Raw genomic sequence first — 18940 nt, forward strand, 5'->3', positions numbered from 1 at the left:
CATAACATCAAATTATATGTAAACTGGTAAAACGGGAGAGCGTTGGTAACTTCCAAAGAATTGTCTGTTTCAAACTTCGAGACGACAGAACATGCATTAGCGAAAAGTGAATTATTTCGTATTCCATTCTGCATACCATATTTATTTACAATTCTGCCCGATGGTGCAATTTTAAATCTTTTCCGATTGTATCTACAAAATAAATAAGAATAATGCCGAGAAATCGTGATAAGTTTTGTAAAAACGTTGGCCTATTTTCTTTGTAAAATCTTTTCTTCTTTACAAAAGTGATTAACGCGCAAAATAAAAGTATTACATTATTTTACAATACTCTTATCTTTATGATAAGCATAGCTTTCGCAATGCAAAAATAAGGCAGAATCCAAGAGAATGATAAAAAGTTTAATTAAAATCGAAGAGAGAGAGATACTTACTTGCGATATTTCTTTACTGACTCCATTTCAAGCCAAGCATCATTTGTTCTCTCCATTTCGTCGATGAGCAAATCCCCGATTAAAATCGTCAAAGGTTAGAGATAAAGAAATCTCGTTCGAACTCCCAGGCGAGTCTGAGAGGTCCGTAATCGAATCAAGTTGCCCATAAATATCGTATCTATATACTCGGCCGTGGGACCATTCACCTGGGATGAGAATCACTGGCCGCTACCTGGCTAGGAGAGCGGAGCGTGTCCTCGTAAAAGCGAGAGAGAGAGAGAGAGAGAGAGAGAGACAGGCAGCCTCGTCGGCTTGAAGGGGATAGTTGAGGACGAAGGTAGGCGGTGTTTTAAAGAAGGACACCCGATATAGGAGGCATTGTACTCGGCGAACGAACCAGCGCGGCGTCAGGCGCTTGGGTCCCAGGTGCTGGAGGGCAGTCGAGGCAGTCTACTCGCCACGAGCCCAGGTAGTACGTTTCCTGCGCTTCCTCTTTCGCAGTCAGCCTGTTCAGGTGTTCAGGTGTCATCTCACGGCGGTGAACGCGTCGCGTGAGTGTATCGCGTCTTCTCTTTCTCTCCGTCCGTCTGCTTTGGCTTCCACGGAGGTTCTCCACAAGAGAAGGTTCTCCGCGTGTGGGAGGCGAGAGGAGAGGGAGAGAGAAAGAACTTCCTCTCGGTGGGTACTCTCGCGTGTCATCATCCGCGCAGTGTCATAAACACCGTGGCAGTGCGACTCCGTCGTCAGTGGGTCGAGTTATCACGAGCGCGATCCGCTCGCCGTCGTCCTCGGGGACACCGCGCGCGCGCGGGGAGCGGAAAGTAAAGGAGCTGGCAGGACAAGCGCCGCCGAGAGGGAAACCTGTTTGCATGGACGATGTTCCGATCCTGACTGACGCGAAAGGATAGGCCGCAGCGGGTTCAGGTATGCGGAAAAAGAGCTGCTCGTATTCGGGCGCACGTTTTCACGACAAAAAAAGAAAAAAAGAAACGTGTCTACGCAAACCGCGGCGCCGTGTAATAATGAAAAGATACAGGGAGGTCTACCTGGTCTATCTGGTCTACCGCCGCCCAGGTGTTCTGGTGGCGGCGGAGGTCAAAGGTAGAAGAAGGACGTCTCTCTTTCTTAGTTAAAGTTGAAGATTTCCCCTGCGCCGATCTTTTCCCCGAGCTGATGGATATCCCGTGTTCTGTATAGTAAAACGATGGTGAAACGGACTTGTCTGTGTTAGTGCGCGTGCAATGTGGTTCACGCAAGTCTCGCGTAAGAGTTAGTGAGGCGTGATTTGCCGTACCTACGGTGTTCAGAAATCCCCATTTCCAAACCTCCAGGGCAGGACGATTTTCAGTATATAAGCGGAGTTTTGACTCAGTGAGTCAGAGTCAATTCAAGTTATTGTATACTACCTAGGGGAATGTACACTTTCCCCAAATATACGAGGTAATGAAGGTGAATCATTGCGTCGTTAATTCAGCGAGATAAGTTATCGCGGTACAGTCATGTAATTTGGGAACAGTTGATGAAACGTAACATAACGCGCGTTCAAGTCTACTGTAAACATCGTATCACACTGTAGTGCTATTAGCAATTCTGTACTATATATAGACCGGAGAGCTGTCGCACTTTCTCTTGTGATTTGCAGATAGAGTAGAAATTAAAAAGAGAATAGCGATTATTTTTAAAATATTTCGAAATTATCGGAAATTGAATTGTTTTGTTCTCTCTCATGAAAGAAATTTCTAATAACATAAATAATAAAATTAATTATTTACGTAAATAGATTGAAATTTTATTTTTCAATTAATTTGAAACAGCGAACTTTTTACATAAAAAAATGGACGCTGATTTAGCATACATTGCTTAACGTAATATTTAAATATATACAAATTTCTTTTTATTATATTCAGATTTTTGATATATTCAGGTTTTTATGAAAAATGTAACTTTCTTTCTATAAATATTCAAAAATTATTGGCCAATATTAGACTTAAGCAGTCCTTAGACACTCAATATTATTACATGAAGAAAAATGTTTGATTGAATTAACTGGAATTCTGGTGAAAAATAATTGATCTATAATTCTGGTTAAGTATACTGAATTTCTGGTTATAAATCTATTAGAATAGATTGAACCAGAATTCCAATTAATTTAACCTGTTTATTTTGATTTAAAGCTTTTACAATTAAAGAGGGCATCAATGATATCGTACTAAATAATTAAACACAATAATATTGAGCATCTAGAAGCTTAAAGGATACTACTTTTTACTATTATTTTTATCCGCGCTCATTAAAAAATCTTTGTTTAGCTTTAGAAAATTTCGCGAAATTATATTCTCTATATTCTGAATATACGTATAATTACACTTCGAGCGACTCTGTTAAATAAGAGTGATGAAGATAGCGTGCAGGAAGCTAAACAAACCTATCAGTTGGCTAGCTTCATATGATATTTTATCTACCAGCAAATCCGTTGGCTATGCCTATAGCGAATTCAGTTGAATGCACTGATACGCACATATATACACACACACACACACTGGTGAATGTGTAAGCTGTTCGTGCACAAATTTACCCAAGTACTCGAGTATTTAGGTAAACATAGCCTACGAGTGTTTTGATAGCCGGGACGGTCCAGTAGAAATTTGGTCAAACGACAATGGCCTACGCTGGTAGTTGTACCACCATTGTATCAGTCGAATCATCTGTATTCTATCAGCGTACGGATTTAGTCAATTTGTGCGCACCAATGCACGCTATTGCTTCCAATCGAATCCATCACGCGAGAGATGTAAAGGCAAGTTCGTCAATTTTTTCCGAGTTAACGACTCGAAACCAGTAGTCATCATTTCCCAATATTACGATTCCAAATAATGGAAACTCGGATCGAAAATTCCAATACTGTAGACACACGCTGGTTGATTTGCATAACATTGACGTGAATAAGAAAAAAATCTCCGTTTTTTTTTCATATTTGATGCGCAATAAGGTTGAGGAAATTTCAACCGACGAAGTTTCTTTAACTTTTAAGCAAATATTAGGTGGTTTAAAGCAAATTGATAGCATGCTCGGAACACCTCAAAAAAATTTTATTTTATAGTTATTATATTTTTTATTACTATATTATATTATAATTAAATCTGCATTCATTATACTCTTAAAAATAATAAATTTTAAAACTTCTGAGCATCTGGACAATAATTTATAGTTTTCTTTTTTGAAATTAGGTTTAAAAAATGCTAGTAGTGCTGTAACCATCTCACTTAGGTCTGGTTCCACTAATGTAAAATTAACTTTAATTTAGGTTTAATTTACTAAGTATTATAAAAGAGTAAATTAGAATTAGAAAAAGATAAACGGTAAGTTAAACCGAGATTAAAGTTAATCTTCCATTGGTGAAACCAAAAATTCTTAGAATTATATCTGTTTCTACCAATGCAGATTAACTTTCATAGTCCAACTTACTTTTCATCTTTTTTTAGAACTAAGATGAAGAGTTAGTTGAACCGAGATTAAAATTAAACCACATGGTAGAAACGCGCATTGGAAAAAGACAGAGAATAAAGTGAACCGAGATCAACGTTAATCTTACATTGGTGGCATCGGGCCTTAAAAGTTGATTTCGCCGCTCGGTGATTTTCCGCCTAATAACGCCGTACAGAGTATTTTTCTCGGCCCTTTCGCACACCACGTTCGCCGTCTGTCGCGCAGCAGGGCCTACATCGACATTGTCGGAACAGAGGTCCCGAGTGAAGAAACGCAAAGAGCGGAGTCGGACGTACGCGAGTGGGACGAGGACGGACGACGACAGATGCGGCCGCGGGCTTCATCATGTGTGCCGCCGCCACCGCCGTCGCCGCCGCCGTCGCCGACGTCGTCGCTGCAATGCGACATTCGACCATAATATACACGACACACACGCTTTCTCGGCCGCCACAAGCGTGCGGAACGCTCGTGAGCTCGTCTGTCGCGTCGCGTAGCGCCGCGCCGCGCCGCGACCCCGGCGTCTCCCGTCTGTCTCTTTGTTCCCGCCCGTCTCTTGCGTACGGTCGTTGTCTCTCGTTCGAATCGATATATATATATATATATATGTAATTCGATGTCGGTCGACGAAGAAGTCGGCGACCGAGGAGACAGACGAAGCGAATCGCGCCGGCAGTCAGCGAGCCGATACGATCCCGTCGTCGTCTCTGCCCGTTTCTGTCGGATCCCCTCTATCCGTCGGGAATTCGCCGGGGAGTCCCCGCGGCAGTGGTCCCGAGTGCATTCCGAGAGGGGAAAATATTCCGAGGCGAAAGAAATTCGTCGGTCGGTTCGGTCGGTCGGCGAGGAATTCTTTGCGGGACGGGATCGCTTCGTGCCTGCATCGAATATCGGATTGATTCCAGTGACAGCGATTGTCCTTCAGCGACTTCCGTTCACGTAGCCGAGGGAGAAAAGCGGTCGATTCATCGAATATTTCATGGAATGCCAATCACGCGGAGAATTCCGCTCGTGTCGACAAACACGTGGAAAATCTTCGAGGCGGCGTCGTTGCAATAAATACACCGGTGAGAGCAAGGGAGAAAAATCCAGCGAAGGGAACCGCAGTGAATATAACTACTTCAAGGGCTCGGTTCTATAAAAATCCAGCTGCATCGAGAAGCACGAGGAGAATCCTTCCAAGGGACAGCCGTGCGATAAAAAAAAAGGAAAAGGAAAAAAAAGTACACTCTCAAAGAAGAGCGAGAAACGAGGGAAGGAGGGAATGCAGTGAACGTTCTTTGAAGCATTTGGTCCTGCATCCAAGGAGATTCGAGAACCAACCATCGTCTAAATTATTTCCAACCTTCTTGAGAGATTTAATTTTCTTTTCGTAAACCACACAAGTGGAGCAATTTAAGGTTATTTAACTGTTGAGAGGATCCGACGATTGTTTAATTGAATTTATCTGAAAAATTGCTGCAAGTCGAATCACGTAGAGCATCTACAAAATCCTTGAAAATCGAACTGCGTTTTGAAGACTCCGAAATCATTCGGTTTACTTTGAGGAGAGGAGCTTACTCGAATGTATCTCGGGGAAATTGTGTAGACACACAACTTTTTACCGAGAAACGTATCTTGAGAAAGACGTGTCTTGAGCCCTGCGTTTGATCGAGGAGGGAGATTGCACCGGATATTCGATTCGTTACGTAACGCACCCACAACAAACAGCCGCGGAAACAAAGGAGCCGCGAGGAAACGAGCTTCGGGCTTCGATTGATCACTCTCCTGTCTCGTTCGTCGACGTGAGAAAGATCTTTCCGTTGCAGCGTTTCTCAGAGACGAGGGCGAAGAGCGAAACGATCTGACACGGCAAGACACCAAGCAACACAACACTGACGACGACGAAGACGACAACACGCCGCGAAGGTCGAACCCACGTGACACGGCGTTTAGCCGGCGCTACCAAATATTGTGGCTGCGCGATACAATTCGTGACGTTCGGAAGACGTCAGACTTGATACGTGAAACGCGTGTCGCGTGTTGTGTCGAGGAACTCGAAGACGTAATCGCTGCAAGCTGCATCTCTCTAATCTCTCCAATCGAACTTACGCGCGGAGGATGAGAAGCGCTTGTGAAGCGAAAAAGTGAGTGTTTTATCACGAACTGGAGATACTTAAATGGTCCTCAAGTTTCTATCTCACGGATAAGGGACACAAGCGGAGGCCGATGAAAATGAAGTGAGTAAATTAAATACGACGGCGAATTATACGTACCAAGGGTAATGAAGCTCTTCATTTATGGATCCTTTAACGAGTCTGATTTTATCTCATCGGTGATTCGACTGAACTCCGCTTTTTACGTGAAATTTCGAACTTAAATGCGTGTGAAAAATGTGGAAGTTTCATTAATATTAAAATTACCAACGTTTATTACTCAGTAAAAGGAAGTGGATAAATTATTATGAAAACAAAGAAAGTGATGAAAGATCAAATATTTCGTCGATATTAAGGACATAAAAGTTAGAGAATTTCTAAATACAGTTATATTTTATTACACGAGAAATATAATATTGATCTAAAAAAAAAAAAAAATAATGACTACTCGATACATGGGCGTAGCCAGGATTTTATTTAGATACAGGACAAATTAGAGTTGAGACTTTTTTGAGCTCAGGAGGGGGAGAATAGTCGAGTGGTATGGATTATTAGATTTGTTTTGTGTTTTGCATTATTATTTTTAATTAATTACTAATAGGTAAAAATCACACATTTAATTTATCAATTTACTTAATTTTTTTCTTAAAATTCTAAACTGGTTTTTCAAATTGGGAAAACTTAAGCTGTCTTGGATTCTCAGAAAAAATATTTCCATAACTTTCAATTCTTTTTCCTTTTCTAAAATTAATTACGTTAAAGCGAGATTTGCTCAAAATAGTGAATATGGAGTTCTCAAAATAAAAATTTTCAAACAAATGAAGTTTTAGTTATTGCTCCCGAAATGCAATCCCCGAGAGATTTGATTATTTTCAATAACTCAAAAATTATTGATATTTTGATGATTTTTATCAAGAAAAAAACTGACTTTACTAGATCTCGATTAATCGAAGAATGCGAGAGAGTAAGTTCGCAATATACGCCGCGAAACATTGATTGAGAAGAACCGTCTCAATTTAGATAAGCAAATTTGATAAACCAAACATCTTTGTCTCTATTAAAAGTTTTACAGCAAATTAGTGCAAACCTCCCGATGCTCTCGGAGCGATGCGAAGTTGGTACCGACAAACCTTGCTTAACTGTGTGGTGTGAGACAAATAACGGAATAGACATTGTTCTGCATGGCGTAACACATGTAGACCTTATCCAGCGTTCCCCCACCGAAAAAAAACTACTTCTGTAAATTCCGATGAGAGGAGATCCCGCCAATTTACGGCTGCCTATTTTTATTACTTGAATTAGAATGTTTTTTTCTTATCATAGAATTAATACTCAATATAACATTTATTTCGTTTTACTAAACTATCTCAATTTTATAAAACAAATAATTATTTGGTCAATAACTTAGAGGATGAAAAATATATAAAAATATTTACGCACTTGTTTTTTTTTCTATCAAACTTGGATATACCATAAAATAAATGAAAAGTACAGTACAGTTAATCTACAATAAAAAAAAAATATATATATATATATATATCGATAGAAAAAAAAAAGTTAAAAAAAGAGATAAATTTTTATTCAGTACGGTAGCTTCCGACACATAATAGGCAACAAACGAATTATAATCTGATCCATGAAGGTCTTCCTGTGTCTTGAATCCTTAGGCGTGCATTCACTTGAACGTGACTGAAAAAATGCTGGTTAGAAAGTGCAGGGTGACTCATACCTGTATGCATGTCGCGCAGCGTTACAGGGTGTCCCATCTGTTTGATTGCAGTTTCTTTTGTGGAACATTATTTCGAGAATGGATACCTTTTTCAAAGGAAATTTAGAAATTATCTTTTGCGTCTTTTTCAATGTTTAAAATATTTTAAGATACACGAATAAATCTGAAGCTGTAAATTCCTCAAATTGTATTCAGACTTACCAAAGGGTGGTTTGCGGGTTATCGTCTAATGGCGTTAGCAATGGATTACGACACGGCGATAACCCGCAAACCGAGTCGCAAACTTTTTGGCATCTCTGAAGAAAATACCCGTAAAATCCTCAAATTATATATATAAATTCTTCTTTCATCGATTTTTACTTTCTGTTCCGTTAATTGTAAGAAAAGAAGTTTTATTGACATATATATGATTAATTTATCAATAAATATTTCTCACAATATCTCTTAGGTTTGTCGCAATTTTTCTAATTTTTCCGTTAACTCAAGTTAATCTAAATAAATATAGATTAAGAAAAAAAAAAAGGAAACCTTTTACTTAAATTTTACTTGTTGAGTATATATAAATAGCAAGATTACCCAGTCACATGCGCGATTGCCCTGTTTACCTAACAAGTAAAATTTACTCAAAGGTGGAACAACCGGACCTTAATCCTGAATGACACTTTTTCTTTTTTTTCTTAATCTATATTTATTTAGATTAACTCGAGTTAATGGAAAAATTAGGAAAATTACGACTATATCCACGATGAATGTTCGAAGTTTCAATGTTAAGGGATTATAAAGGTGTTTACGTGCCGCTGCCAAAATTCCGGGTTTTAAAAACACCTTCGGAGAATAGAGTCGGGAATACGTGAAATGCGTCAATAAGCTGTCGAGACTACAACTCGTCACGGATGTCTTTTTTCCGTGATTTGCATGCAGTATGTGTTTACACGTTCGTTGTGTTTCCACAGAATGGCTCCCGCAGGGACACCTTCGTCAAATGGTGGTTTGCCACCGCCTGTAGGGCCCACACTGACCGGCACGTCGTTTGCCAATTATAAAAGAACCTGGTGGAGGAGAGTAGCTCCCTGCCTGGCTTTTCTTGCCGCCTTTTCCACCGCCATGGTTCTGCTTCTTTTCTGGAGCGAGGCTGCGGCTTTGAGGTAAAAATTGCCGTTTTTTTATTTTTTTACATTAAATTAAAATTTTTTTTAGATAAAGGAAAATATGAATTTTTTAAAATTATTTTGATATTGTAAATCTTTTTAAACTTTCGACTAAGCTCACTCTTAATATTTAAAAAGATGATGCTGATTTTTGTGATCATAAATTAACAATAAAAGAGATATGTGTGGATCCGTTAAGTTTTTATGAAATATTTGACATATATATCAATATGCAGTTTTATTATTCAGTATTTTTAATTACTCCAAATCCTTCATTTATCTCGTACGTAAAATCCCACCGTTCTGCGTCGCAAAGCCTGCAGGCGACTCGCGATTCACTATAGAGAAGCGATCGGATTTCGGCGAGCTCGTGTGGAAATTTATACTCTTCGCTTCTTTTTTACTCCGCTACGAGAGGATTACATGATCGAGCTCCAGATTATGCAAGATTGAACACCACTGGTGTAGCTTAAAGTGGATGTTCCGTTACAGGAGACAGGCGTTTGACGCGAACATGACCAGAGATTACGTGCTGGACAGCGTTTCGATGGACAATCCGCAATTGGTGGCGTACATACGGCAAGTGCATCTAAAACCGACTACCCATCAGGACCCGTTGAACGCCAATCAGACGTCAGAGGAGAAGTACGTGGCCTCCTTGTCGCAGGGGAAGCGTGAGGGTATCTACGCAGAGTACATCAGCAGGGTGAGGAATCTTTCGTTTCAACCCTCGGGAGTGTGATTAATGTCTCATGTGTCACCGTTGCGCACATTGAGAGTCTCATCCTTCTAATGTGACGGCGTAATATCTTTGTTCGTGAAACTTGCGGTTTACAGACGGTGAAGAATGGATGGTATTACGAGGGTTGTTCTAAAATCCTTAATTACTCGATCAATTTCTGGATGATCTTTCATTAATTAAAAAGTCGGGGCATCGACAATTTTCCAAGTATAAGAGGCTGAAGATGATGAAGTTTCAGTGAAGCAAGTTTTCGTAATTAAATAACCGCGTTTTGCAGTTCAAGTATTGAATTTCAATTTTAGTTTTCAATATTACTGAGATACTTATAAGTAATTATTGAAGAGTTACAATAAATGATGGTTCTCCATGAAATTTTTTTTTAGGAAAATATGTACTCTCTTTTTTCTTCTCTTTCTCTTCTCTCGCTCTTTAAATTAAAATTGCAATTAAAACGAGCAATTTTGGTACATCCTACAAAGGCATTGCGAAAGCTTAAAATTACAATTTTTCAAATTATTTTATATGTTGATATTACGCTTTTATGAATTTTTGAGAGTGTGTGTGTAAAGTACGATACATAATATGAAAGTATCATGAGCATATTTTTCAAAAAATAAAATCCCCTTGGAGTGAAAATTTACGTTCTCTTACATGCGGCCTGTTTCTTGCATCTTATCAAGTTTTGGATTAAATTAGAGCCAAGTATACCGGTGCTTCAGCAGTCTTGAAAGTTCGCTTTAGATACAGCACGGCTGCGCTAACAATTCTTTATCGCCCGTGATAGTGCACCGTAACATTAGCGAAACACGCAAAAGTAGTCAGGATCGCCGTCAGCACGCAACCAGTTAAAAATAGATGAGCGAGATAGATGAGCTGGATATCTCTCCACGCTCTTCCCAATTCATCTTATTCATTGGGAGCGGGAATTAGACCGGCGGGAATTAGGCCAATTTACCTCCTTATCATGATTCAGGCCCGCAAATCCGTCACCGTCGGATGTCATCTTTTTTTTTTCAGATAGGTGCGATTTCCAGCACCGCTTGGCTGGAGTCCAATCTGAACTGGCGCGGTGTCTTGATACTTACCGAGCCCAAGAGCTTCTTCGAAGCGCAACGAAGTACCAGACACCCGCGATCGAGAGTCCTCCATGCCTGTCTCAGCACGGACACGGATACCAAAGAGGTGAGAAAACGGTGAAAGGTCATCACGAAGGAGGGCGATGATGAATCGAACGCAATAAGAATACATGTCTTACGCGCACGAACGGTATATTGCAGATAAAGTACCATCAGGAATCGGAGGTCCAGGTCACCAAGCTAGGCGATGGTCCTAACAGCCTCGTGTCATCGGACGACGGTTTTCCTACCACTAGACTCAAGTGCTTTCCTCTCTACAGCGTGCTGTTAGCGTACAATGCCACGATCTTGGATTACTTAAGTCTTGACAGTCCTGACGCTCCCGATGGTCAGGTAAACAACAGAAATTTAATAATCTAGAGTCCTCGAAATATATAACTTTTACAATGTTTTTTCAATTAAAAATTTTTACATTTATTTCCTCGCGTCTAGAAAAGTACATATATAAAAGGATGTTTATTTATTTCATCACGCATATTTGTTATGTTTTCTTTATTAAAAAAATAGATGTAGTTTTACAATGATATCGAGATTTAGATTTAGAAATATTCAGAAATATTGTATTTTTTTTATTGTAACATAATAATTTCGCGATTGAAAAGCATGTACGGGCTTTAGAATTGTGATCGATCGGAGAGTTATAAAAATACAAAGCCGGTAACAAGCGTTGCAAGGGTTTGTCGTAAGGGCAGTTGAAAATTATCGCAGGTACTCGACACCATCCCATGGGACATCATAAAAATATCGATATTGTCGATACGATGGAGTCCTCATCACAGCGAGGCGGAGACAAAGAGCTTCATCGACAAGATGACCAGCCGGAGGTACAAGCTCGTACACACGACAGACACTGGAAAGTCGATTTTCTTGTACGACACTCTCCTTAAAATTTGACTCAGGTTATAGACTGGTCTGAATATATAAAATATAGGATATACATATATATATATATATATATATATATATATATATATATGTAATAATTTGAGCGACTCGAGATAACCCACCTTACCTCCGATCCGTTCTTAATATTTTATTTCACTGCCTGGAAATATTTCTTTCATTCGAAGCGCGATATCACGTAGAGAGATAACTCGTTGCGGTATCAAGGATCCCAGACGTAATCAACCGCGAAATTCGTTCTGCGCCGAATTCCCCAGTTTGTTAGTCTCTTTCCTTGCCGCGGACATCAAGGATAAAACCCGTTGCTTTCACAATTCATAGAACAATGTTTATCCGCGATAACGAGTTCACTGATAACAATCGTCGATCGAATCTCGAGGGACTAATGAATTCAAGAACTTACTATTGAAAGTACTACGATCGTATTTTGAGAGTTTCAACTGTTTAAAGGTGAGAGTCAAAACTATAAGTAGTTGAAGATTTAGGACTTCGATTATCAGACTACTCGAGAATTCCGAGTTCTAAATTGAAGTTAAGAACATTGGAATCAAATTTCGAACGGCCACAACTTCAAGTGATTTGAATTTGAGGTTTGAGCTTCAAAGTGTCTTAGGTATCGATCATGTAACTTTTTCTAGAGCGAAAACGTGAAAAGTGAACGTTTTTATGTATGTATGGTATATACATAAATACACATACACGTACAAAAAATTTCACTCTTTATTTTTCCGCTCTAGGGAAAAAGTTACATGATTGTCCCCGACTTCATTCACGCTTCAAATCACGTAAAATGAGAATATCCTCGAATTTGTTATATGTGATTTTTTTACAAGCTATCCTTATTTCTGAAGGACCAAATTGTAATTATGAATCCGAGGACTTGAATTTCGCTGGACTGAAAGAATCGGAAATTCATATCAATTCTCGACATTCTCGATATATATGCGTGTGAAAGATTAATAAGGGGTGTAAAGATTTCTCTTTTCAACCGCGGGCAAAATGGTACTCTAAGCGCGCGCGTATATTTTGCGGTCATTTACGCCGGAAGCACAACATGAGCCACGTGCGAGTCGTTAAACCTGCTCTGGTTATATGTGATTCTCCGTGTCTTATATCTGTGTTTTATTGCGAGACGTGCCACGATTTCTCTCTCTTGTTTTCAGTTTTCGTGTCGATGACCAGCCAGATAGAGTGTTCTTTTAATTTTTTTCTATTCGTGCAGACGACACACACAATAAAGACATCTCGCAGAAACGCAGAATCGTTTGTTAGATATTCCTGACATCTCACTTTCTTCGCGACGATTTCAATTTCATCGTGCGCCGTCGTTGCATAATACTCTGTTTATTTCGTATGTACCGTAGATACACGAATGATCAACGAATAATTCATACTAATGATTATTAGAAATAATTATGTTTTCACAATAAAAACAAAAATGTCCAGATCAAAAAGTAGTCGAGATTCAGAAATATGACAGTGTCAATTCCCGTTTGACTTCATACCGCAAACTGATATTCGCTGCACTGAAGAAAAATACTAAATTTTAATAAATATTTGTCTGAATGGTTCTGAGACTTCTGAGTAAATATTTACTAAATAAATATAAACGTATATTTATTTGATCTAAAAACCATTTCATTCAACTATCGTTTAAATTTCATTACCGTTTTTTTATTCAGTAAATATTTATTTACTCTAAGTAAATGTTTGCTTAGTACTATTCAAAGAAATATGTATTAAGATTTGGTAAATTTTTTTTCAATGTGTACAATTTATATATTTCATAGAACGACATACGATGGCGATATATGATGTTGGATATAGACTGCGTAATCGTCATTTCTTATCATTTCGCCCGTTTATCGTTTCTTTCCGTTGCTATTATACCAATAGAAAATAATGTGATGCTAATTTAATATAGAAAGTATTTGTTAAATAGATTGTCATACTGACATTTTTGCGCGATGAATATTCAAAGTTAATTTGTGCCTCCTGTCGCGGACGTTGAGTTTGCTCAGACACTGTGTGACGTATAATTAGTTTTACGTTAGAAGAAAGGAAAAACAGGTGGCTGAAACCGTAGTGGAAAGCGAAAAATGAATTCCTCCGTACTTGAGCTAAAAAACGTTTCATTTAATCTTGTCTCCATAATAACTCCTTTCCTCCCTTCCATCCTCTTCGTAATCGTTGCGATACAGGAATCGCGTCGGCCGGCCGTTTAAAACTCCGAAGTTTCATGGATCTAGAGATTATAAAGGAAGAATCTTTGCTGAGGGACGATTCTGAGACTCGGGATTGATAACGATAATTTAGAGGAGAACCGCGATCGTTTAATGATCCGAGAAAATCCATTCGAAAATCCGACTTCGATAAATCTCGCTTGGAGAGCTCAAGTTGAGATTTTCAAGCGTCCGCGACGTTCAATCTTTCTTCCGGGAGACACAAAAAAAATTACGAGAAGAAACTTCGCCTCCCGTACGATTTTACGGTAGCACGGTTTTTTTAAAAATTAGAGTACGAGCTAGTAACTGTAACTGAGTGTTTTACGCAGGATTCGACGATTTTACTTTTTAAGGGAACGTGGAAATCATCACCCCGCACACGCGCTGATGTGCGTTATCACGTGTGATAAACGAGCAAGCTAATCCCAGGTATTTTCCAGGCTTCCGCATTCGTGCCGCGCAAATACTAATAATTTGTAACTAGAAGGAATGACCGTCCGAATCTCATCATGTATATTTGCATTACAAACACTACTCCTTCTTGCGTGTTACCCATATTGAGTGGATCAAATTGCGGTAGATGGACCGATAATCCACGATGTTTGATCCACGCATTGATCGCGGAACTCGAAATGACGACACACCCGCTATTAAGTGCTACACGTGCGACATAGAATGGAGACGTAATACCTAATGGACTTTCTACAATAAGCCATTATCTAAGCTTTAAGTTTTAAGACGTGAGAAATTGATCAATCATAATCGATTATTCTTCGTACATTTGACCGTGACCGGTTAATTTCTTTCGGCTTAAGATTTAAGCTTAGGTAATGGCTTATTGTAGAAAGCTCGTAAAACATAGGCCTTATTAGCGCGTAAGGTGATATTTTCTTAAAACATTGTAGTGATAAGCAACATCAACCTGCGTAAGTGGTTCTCATGTTTAAATTAATAAGTTATATCTTCGTTCACGGTGCAGAAATGTCTATAGATCTGTTTTCTGTGGCTGAACTCGTGTACATTTTTGGAACTTAAAGTGAGATAGGCACATGTTTGATATTTGGTAAAAGCAAGAAAGAGAGTTCGAGTGCAAGAATAAAAAACAGACCTTGTATGTCAAGTCAATTCTAGACGTATCTAGAATTGATCTTAGAATCTCCTTTTTCTTCTATTAAAACCGTTACTTATAAACTATCTCTAATATTTTGGATGAGAAATTAGCTAATCTTTTTACTGATAAAATTATCAGTAAAAAAATCTGATGAATCTATTTTTGAGTGAGAATATTCAAGAAGAAAATTATTTTGCCTACTAAATATTAAATTTCAGTCCCTAAAATTTTTCTTCAGCTTGTGAGAAATTTCCATTTATCAAAAATCACGAATTTTCATTTTATTCGATGTCCGAAGATATAACGTAAACTCGGGAATTATCGTGCAAAACGCGCATACGCAAATAGATAAGAATACATGATCTAAATTAAGGTATCGCCTCTGCATTATTTACATTTTAGTTGCGTGATAATCCTGAACAGCGTGAGAACCTCTTGTATTCGTGAGGCACGTTTAACGCTAAAATGATAATCTAAATAACTGTTCATTCTCTTAGCGAATTTAAATTGCACATTGGATTATCAGCAACGAGAATGAGATGTCTCTTTAACATTAAACGTACACCACAAAAGCGGAATTTCTGACTTAAAATCCCATTAATGCGTTATTGCGATTATATGATTTATTAGGAACGTTCAGCACGACAGATACTTAATAATGCGATTTTCTTTGCATCGATCATAGCTTCGTTGCGACGATCATCCTATTATTTTTATTGTTAATCGCGCGAACGTACAGCATTTGAATTTTCACAAAGTGCATTATTCGCGAAGCTAGACAGTTTGTCCTTTTCTGATCATGAAAGAATTCGGTTTCAAAATTTTATGATACAAGATCTGGAGAAATCATGAATATCACGGGTTTATAAAAATCCAGTGACTCAAGAGAATTCAAGATTTTAATCCAAGAGAAAATATTTTGGGATGAACAGTGAATTTATACATCTGGAATTGAAATATAGTTTTGAACGTAGAATCTCACTCTCTTTGCTATTTATTTTTTTGTACAGATGGAACTTTATTATGTATAAAAAAAGTCACATATTAGCGTAATATATAATATGTATTTAGTTTTAATAATATGATTAATTAATTTAATGAAATAAGTATTAAAATAATAGATGTTCCTTCTATATAAATAAGTAACAATATATAATATAATATAATATAATATAATTCAAGACACAATTTAATTCTGGAAGAGAAAATTTCACTGTACTAAACAAATATGTGAGTATTTATTTAGTTCCGCAATCTAAACATGTAGAGACATACAATCTCGTTTCATATTTCGCGAATAATTTTGGATTACAAGTACGTTATTATTCAATTGTTATGCACTCGCGAATATGCACTTAACATGAATTAGCGTGCAGTTACTCAGCTACGCGATTTCCGTTTATAAATCCTTCATTTATTCGTAAGAATAATCCGCTTTCCTTGCCGCTTCACCGAAAACCATTCCATAATTATTAATTCGCGTATTTCCCTTTTCCTCTCGCCAATGCCTGTACGCAGTAGCGACTTCATTGTATTATCTATGCGTTTTTTCGGGAGATTTTTTCTACTTTTGTTTATACCTTTTTTTACAGCGTATTGTAACTCGTAGGTTTGACGTGATGAATATAAAGCTGCTCGCGTTTCTATCTTGCGAAAGGCAGCCAATCCCTTTCGAAAGCGCAATAAATTTGGATATTATACTTTGATGTAAGAGATTACTTATTGACCTCCATCCCTTGAAAGCTTTCTTGGAATCTGTCTATTTATTATTGTTTACCTTACTTTTTTCTCATATCTTTTAAGGCTCCTGAATCCTCATCTCAGCCATATTGAGTCGTGACGTCATAAGCGAAAAATGTGTCATAAGCGACACGTTGAGAGTTTTCTTGCATGTCATAAATAAAGATAATTTGGATAAAACGGAGTAATGAGATCGCTGTAAAACACTTGTAAAAATGGGCCGAGACTATCATCATCATTTCCCTTTGATAGTCAATAAATAGTCGTAAAAGGCACGTAAAGTGCTTTATGCTATAAAAGGAAAATGTTCATTTGCTCTGGAAACTTTATTACGTGGTATTAAAAAAAGAGAAGATTTAAATTGTTAAATATATAAATCCCGAAGTATATGCATTTCTCGCTTAAAAAATCGAGATAACATATATATAGTGTTTCAATATCTATAATGCTCGTGCATCGATTTTTCACCATTTCCGCGAAAATAATAGATAAAACACAATCGTTCTTCGATATTGATCCGTGATTAAATACATAACTGATTTACTCTAGCGTGATTTTATTGGAATTCCTATTGAATATGTCTTATCTAACTTGCTATCAAACATCGTGTTTAGAATTGAAAATCCGTAGCGATAGTTATTTTCTAATATGAATATTTGTCATACAAAAAGAAGTATTTATTGCAATTTTAAATTTAAAAAACTTTTTGTTTAAGATCAAAATCTACTGATTTCTCTATATCGTCGTGTTTTTGATATATAGAATAAAATTACATTAAAGTACAATAACGTGCTATTATTTAAATCCCGAAACGTTGTTGCTTGCAAGAAGTATGAAAGTGATGAATTACGTCCCATTCGTTAGGTATTTCTATAATTAAATATAGCATGCAATTTATCAGAGAAACGCATGTCATGGAAAATTTATCGACAATATGATGCCGCGTTTAATTCTACTACGAATGACAGCGCGACTATCGTTTATATGTTCTGTGACCGGTTTAATTTACGTTTATTAAATGACAAGCGAATGTTCGTTTGACAGAAGTTATTGGCACAGATAATAATAATCGTGTATCGTATAAATTATTTAGTTAAATTGACCTCATTATGGCTGTTAAATTTATTGCAAGATTTGCGATCACGTCAAAATTATGTTAAACGCAATAAAACGAGTTTTAACGACGATTTTATTTGATAAGAAAGTTTTCTTAAATCTTTCTCGAGATTTAGTAAAATTCTAAGAATATTCTTTTACAGAAAAAGAAAAGTGATATTTTTATTTTGCGTTATGACTAGACATCGGATTTTTATGCATATATTTTTTGCAGACATGCATAAAATATGCAAATTTGCACAAATATGCAAATATGCACAATATGCAAATATGCACAATATGCAAATATGCACAATATGCACAAATAAATATGTATTTTTAGAATGCTTTTTTAATAAGACAAATTTCTATTTTGATGTTACTTTCCAATCTGTTTTCTGAAAAAATATGAAATTGCATAAGAATTCGATGTCTAGTTATGACACTAATACGGATTAAAATTTGTTACATTGAAGCGGATAGAGGTTGTAGGTAGGAAAAAGTGTAGAAGAGAGAAAAATGATGAAAATGTCTTGACAGTGGTCTCCGTGAGGTGAAACGCGCGAAATGGTGCGAGAAAGTTCAACGAGTTACACAATGCGGTGTTCCTCAGATGCATCCGTTTGCTCTTCTCATGAGGGGAATGCAATAATCTACGTCAGCGAGCTGTTTCCGTTGGGAAACTCGAAGGAGAACATGTCGGACGTGGAAAGGAAGAGATGGGGAACGCGCGTTAAACGAGAAATTCGACTCGACGGTGGGGAAAATTGAGAATTGCGCTTTGCAAGCGATTGAAATCGGATTGAAGTGTCTGTCATATGACTAGAAGCAAGACTCGCCAGTTAAAGGTAAGCGGTCGCGTTTGGCGGGGTTTTTATTCTTCTCTTGTAAATCCGTGGGGTATTTTCGCGTCGGAATGTTCCGTTTATGACAATCGGACAATTCATCGTGAAAATTGACAATGTTGTATGTCCGGTTCGCCACGATTACATTGGACACATTTGCTTATTTTATTAAATATTCCGTAAAGTCGACTCGTGTATGTATGTAACGAATTTT

The 18940-nt window shown here is 37.7% G+C and overlaps 1 protein-coding gene across 2 annotated transcripts; it reads left to right on the plus strand.

The window, feature by feature from the left end:
* Nucleotides 1-908: 908 nt before the first annotated feature.
* On the plus strand, nucleotides 909-11701 carry LOC108760868 (protein Star). Of its 2 annotated transcripts, none has more exons than XM_018507129.1 (6): nucleotides 909-1358; nucleotides 8735-8926; nucleotides 9422-9635; nucleotides 10689-10853; nucleotides 10949-11140; nucleotides 11516-11701. In XM_018507129.1, exons 2-6 carry the CDS (start codon nucleotides 8736-8738, stop codon nucleotides 11699-11701), a joined length of 948 nt encoding a protein of 315 aa, XP_018362631.1. In that variant the 5' UTR covers nucleotides 909-1358; nucleotide 8735. The 2 variants fall into 2 exon arrangements, with proteins under 2 accessions (XP_018362631.1, XP_018362630.1); XM_018507128.1 differs by lacking the exon at nucleotides 909-1358 and adding an exon at nucleotides 5381-6136.
* The last annotated feature ends 7239 nt before the right edge of the window (nucleotides 11702-18940 follow it).

Source organism: Trachymyrmex cornetzi, unplaced genomic scaffold (assembly GCF_001594075.2).
Source record: "Trachymyrmex cornetzi isolate Tcor2-1 unplaced genomic scaffold, Tcor1.1 scaffold23, whole genome shotgun sequence".
NCBI classification, from domain to species: domain Eukaryota; kingdom Metazoa; phylum Arthropoda; class Insecta; order Hymenoptera; family Formicidae; genus Trachymyrmex; species Trachymyrmex cornetzi.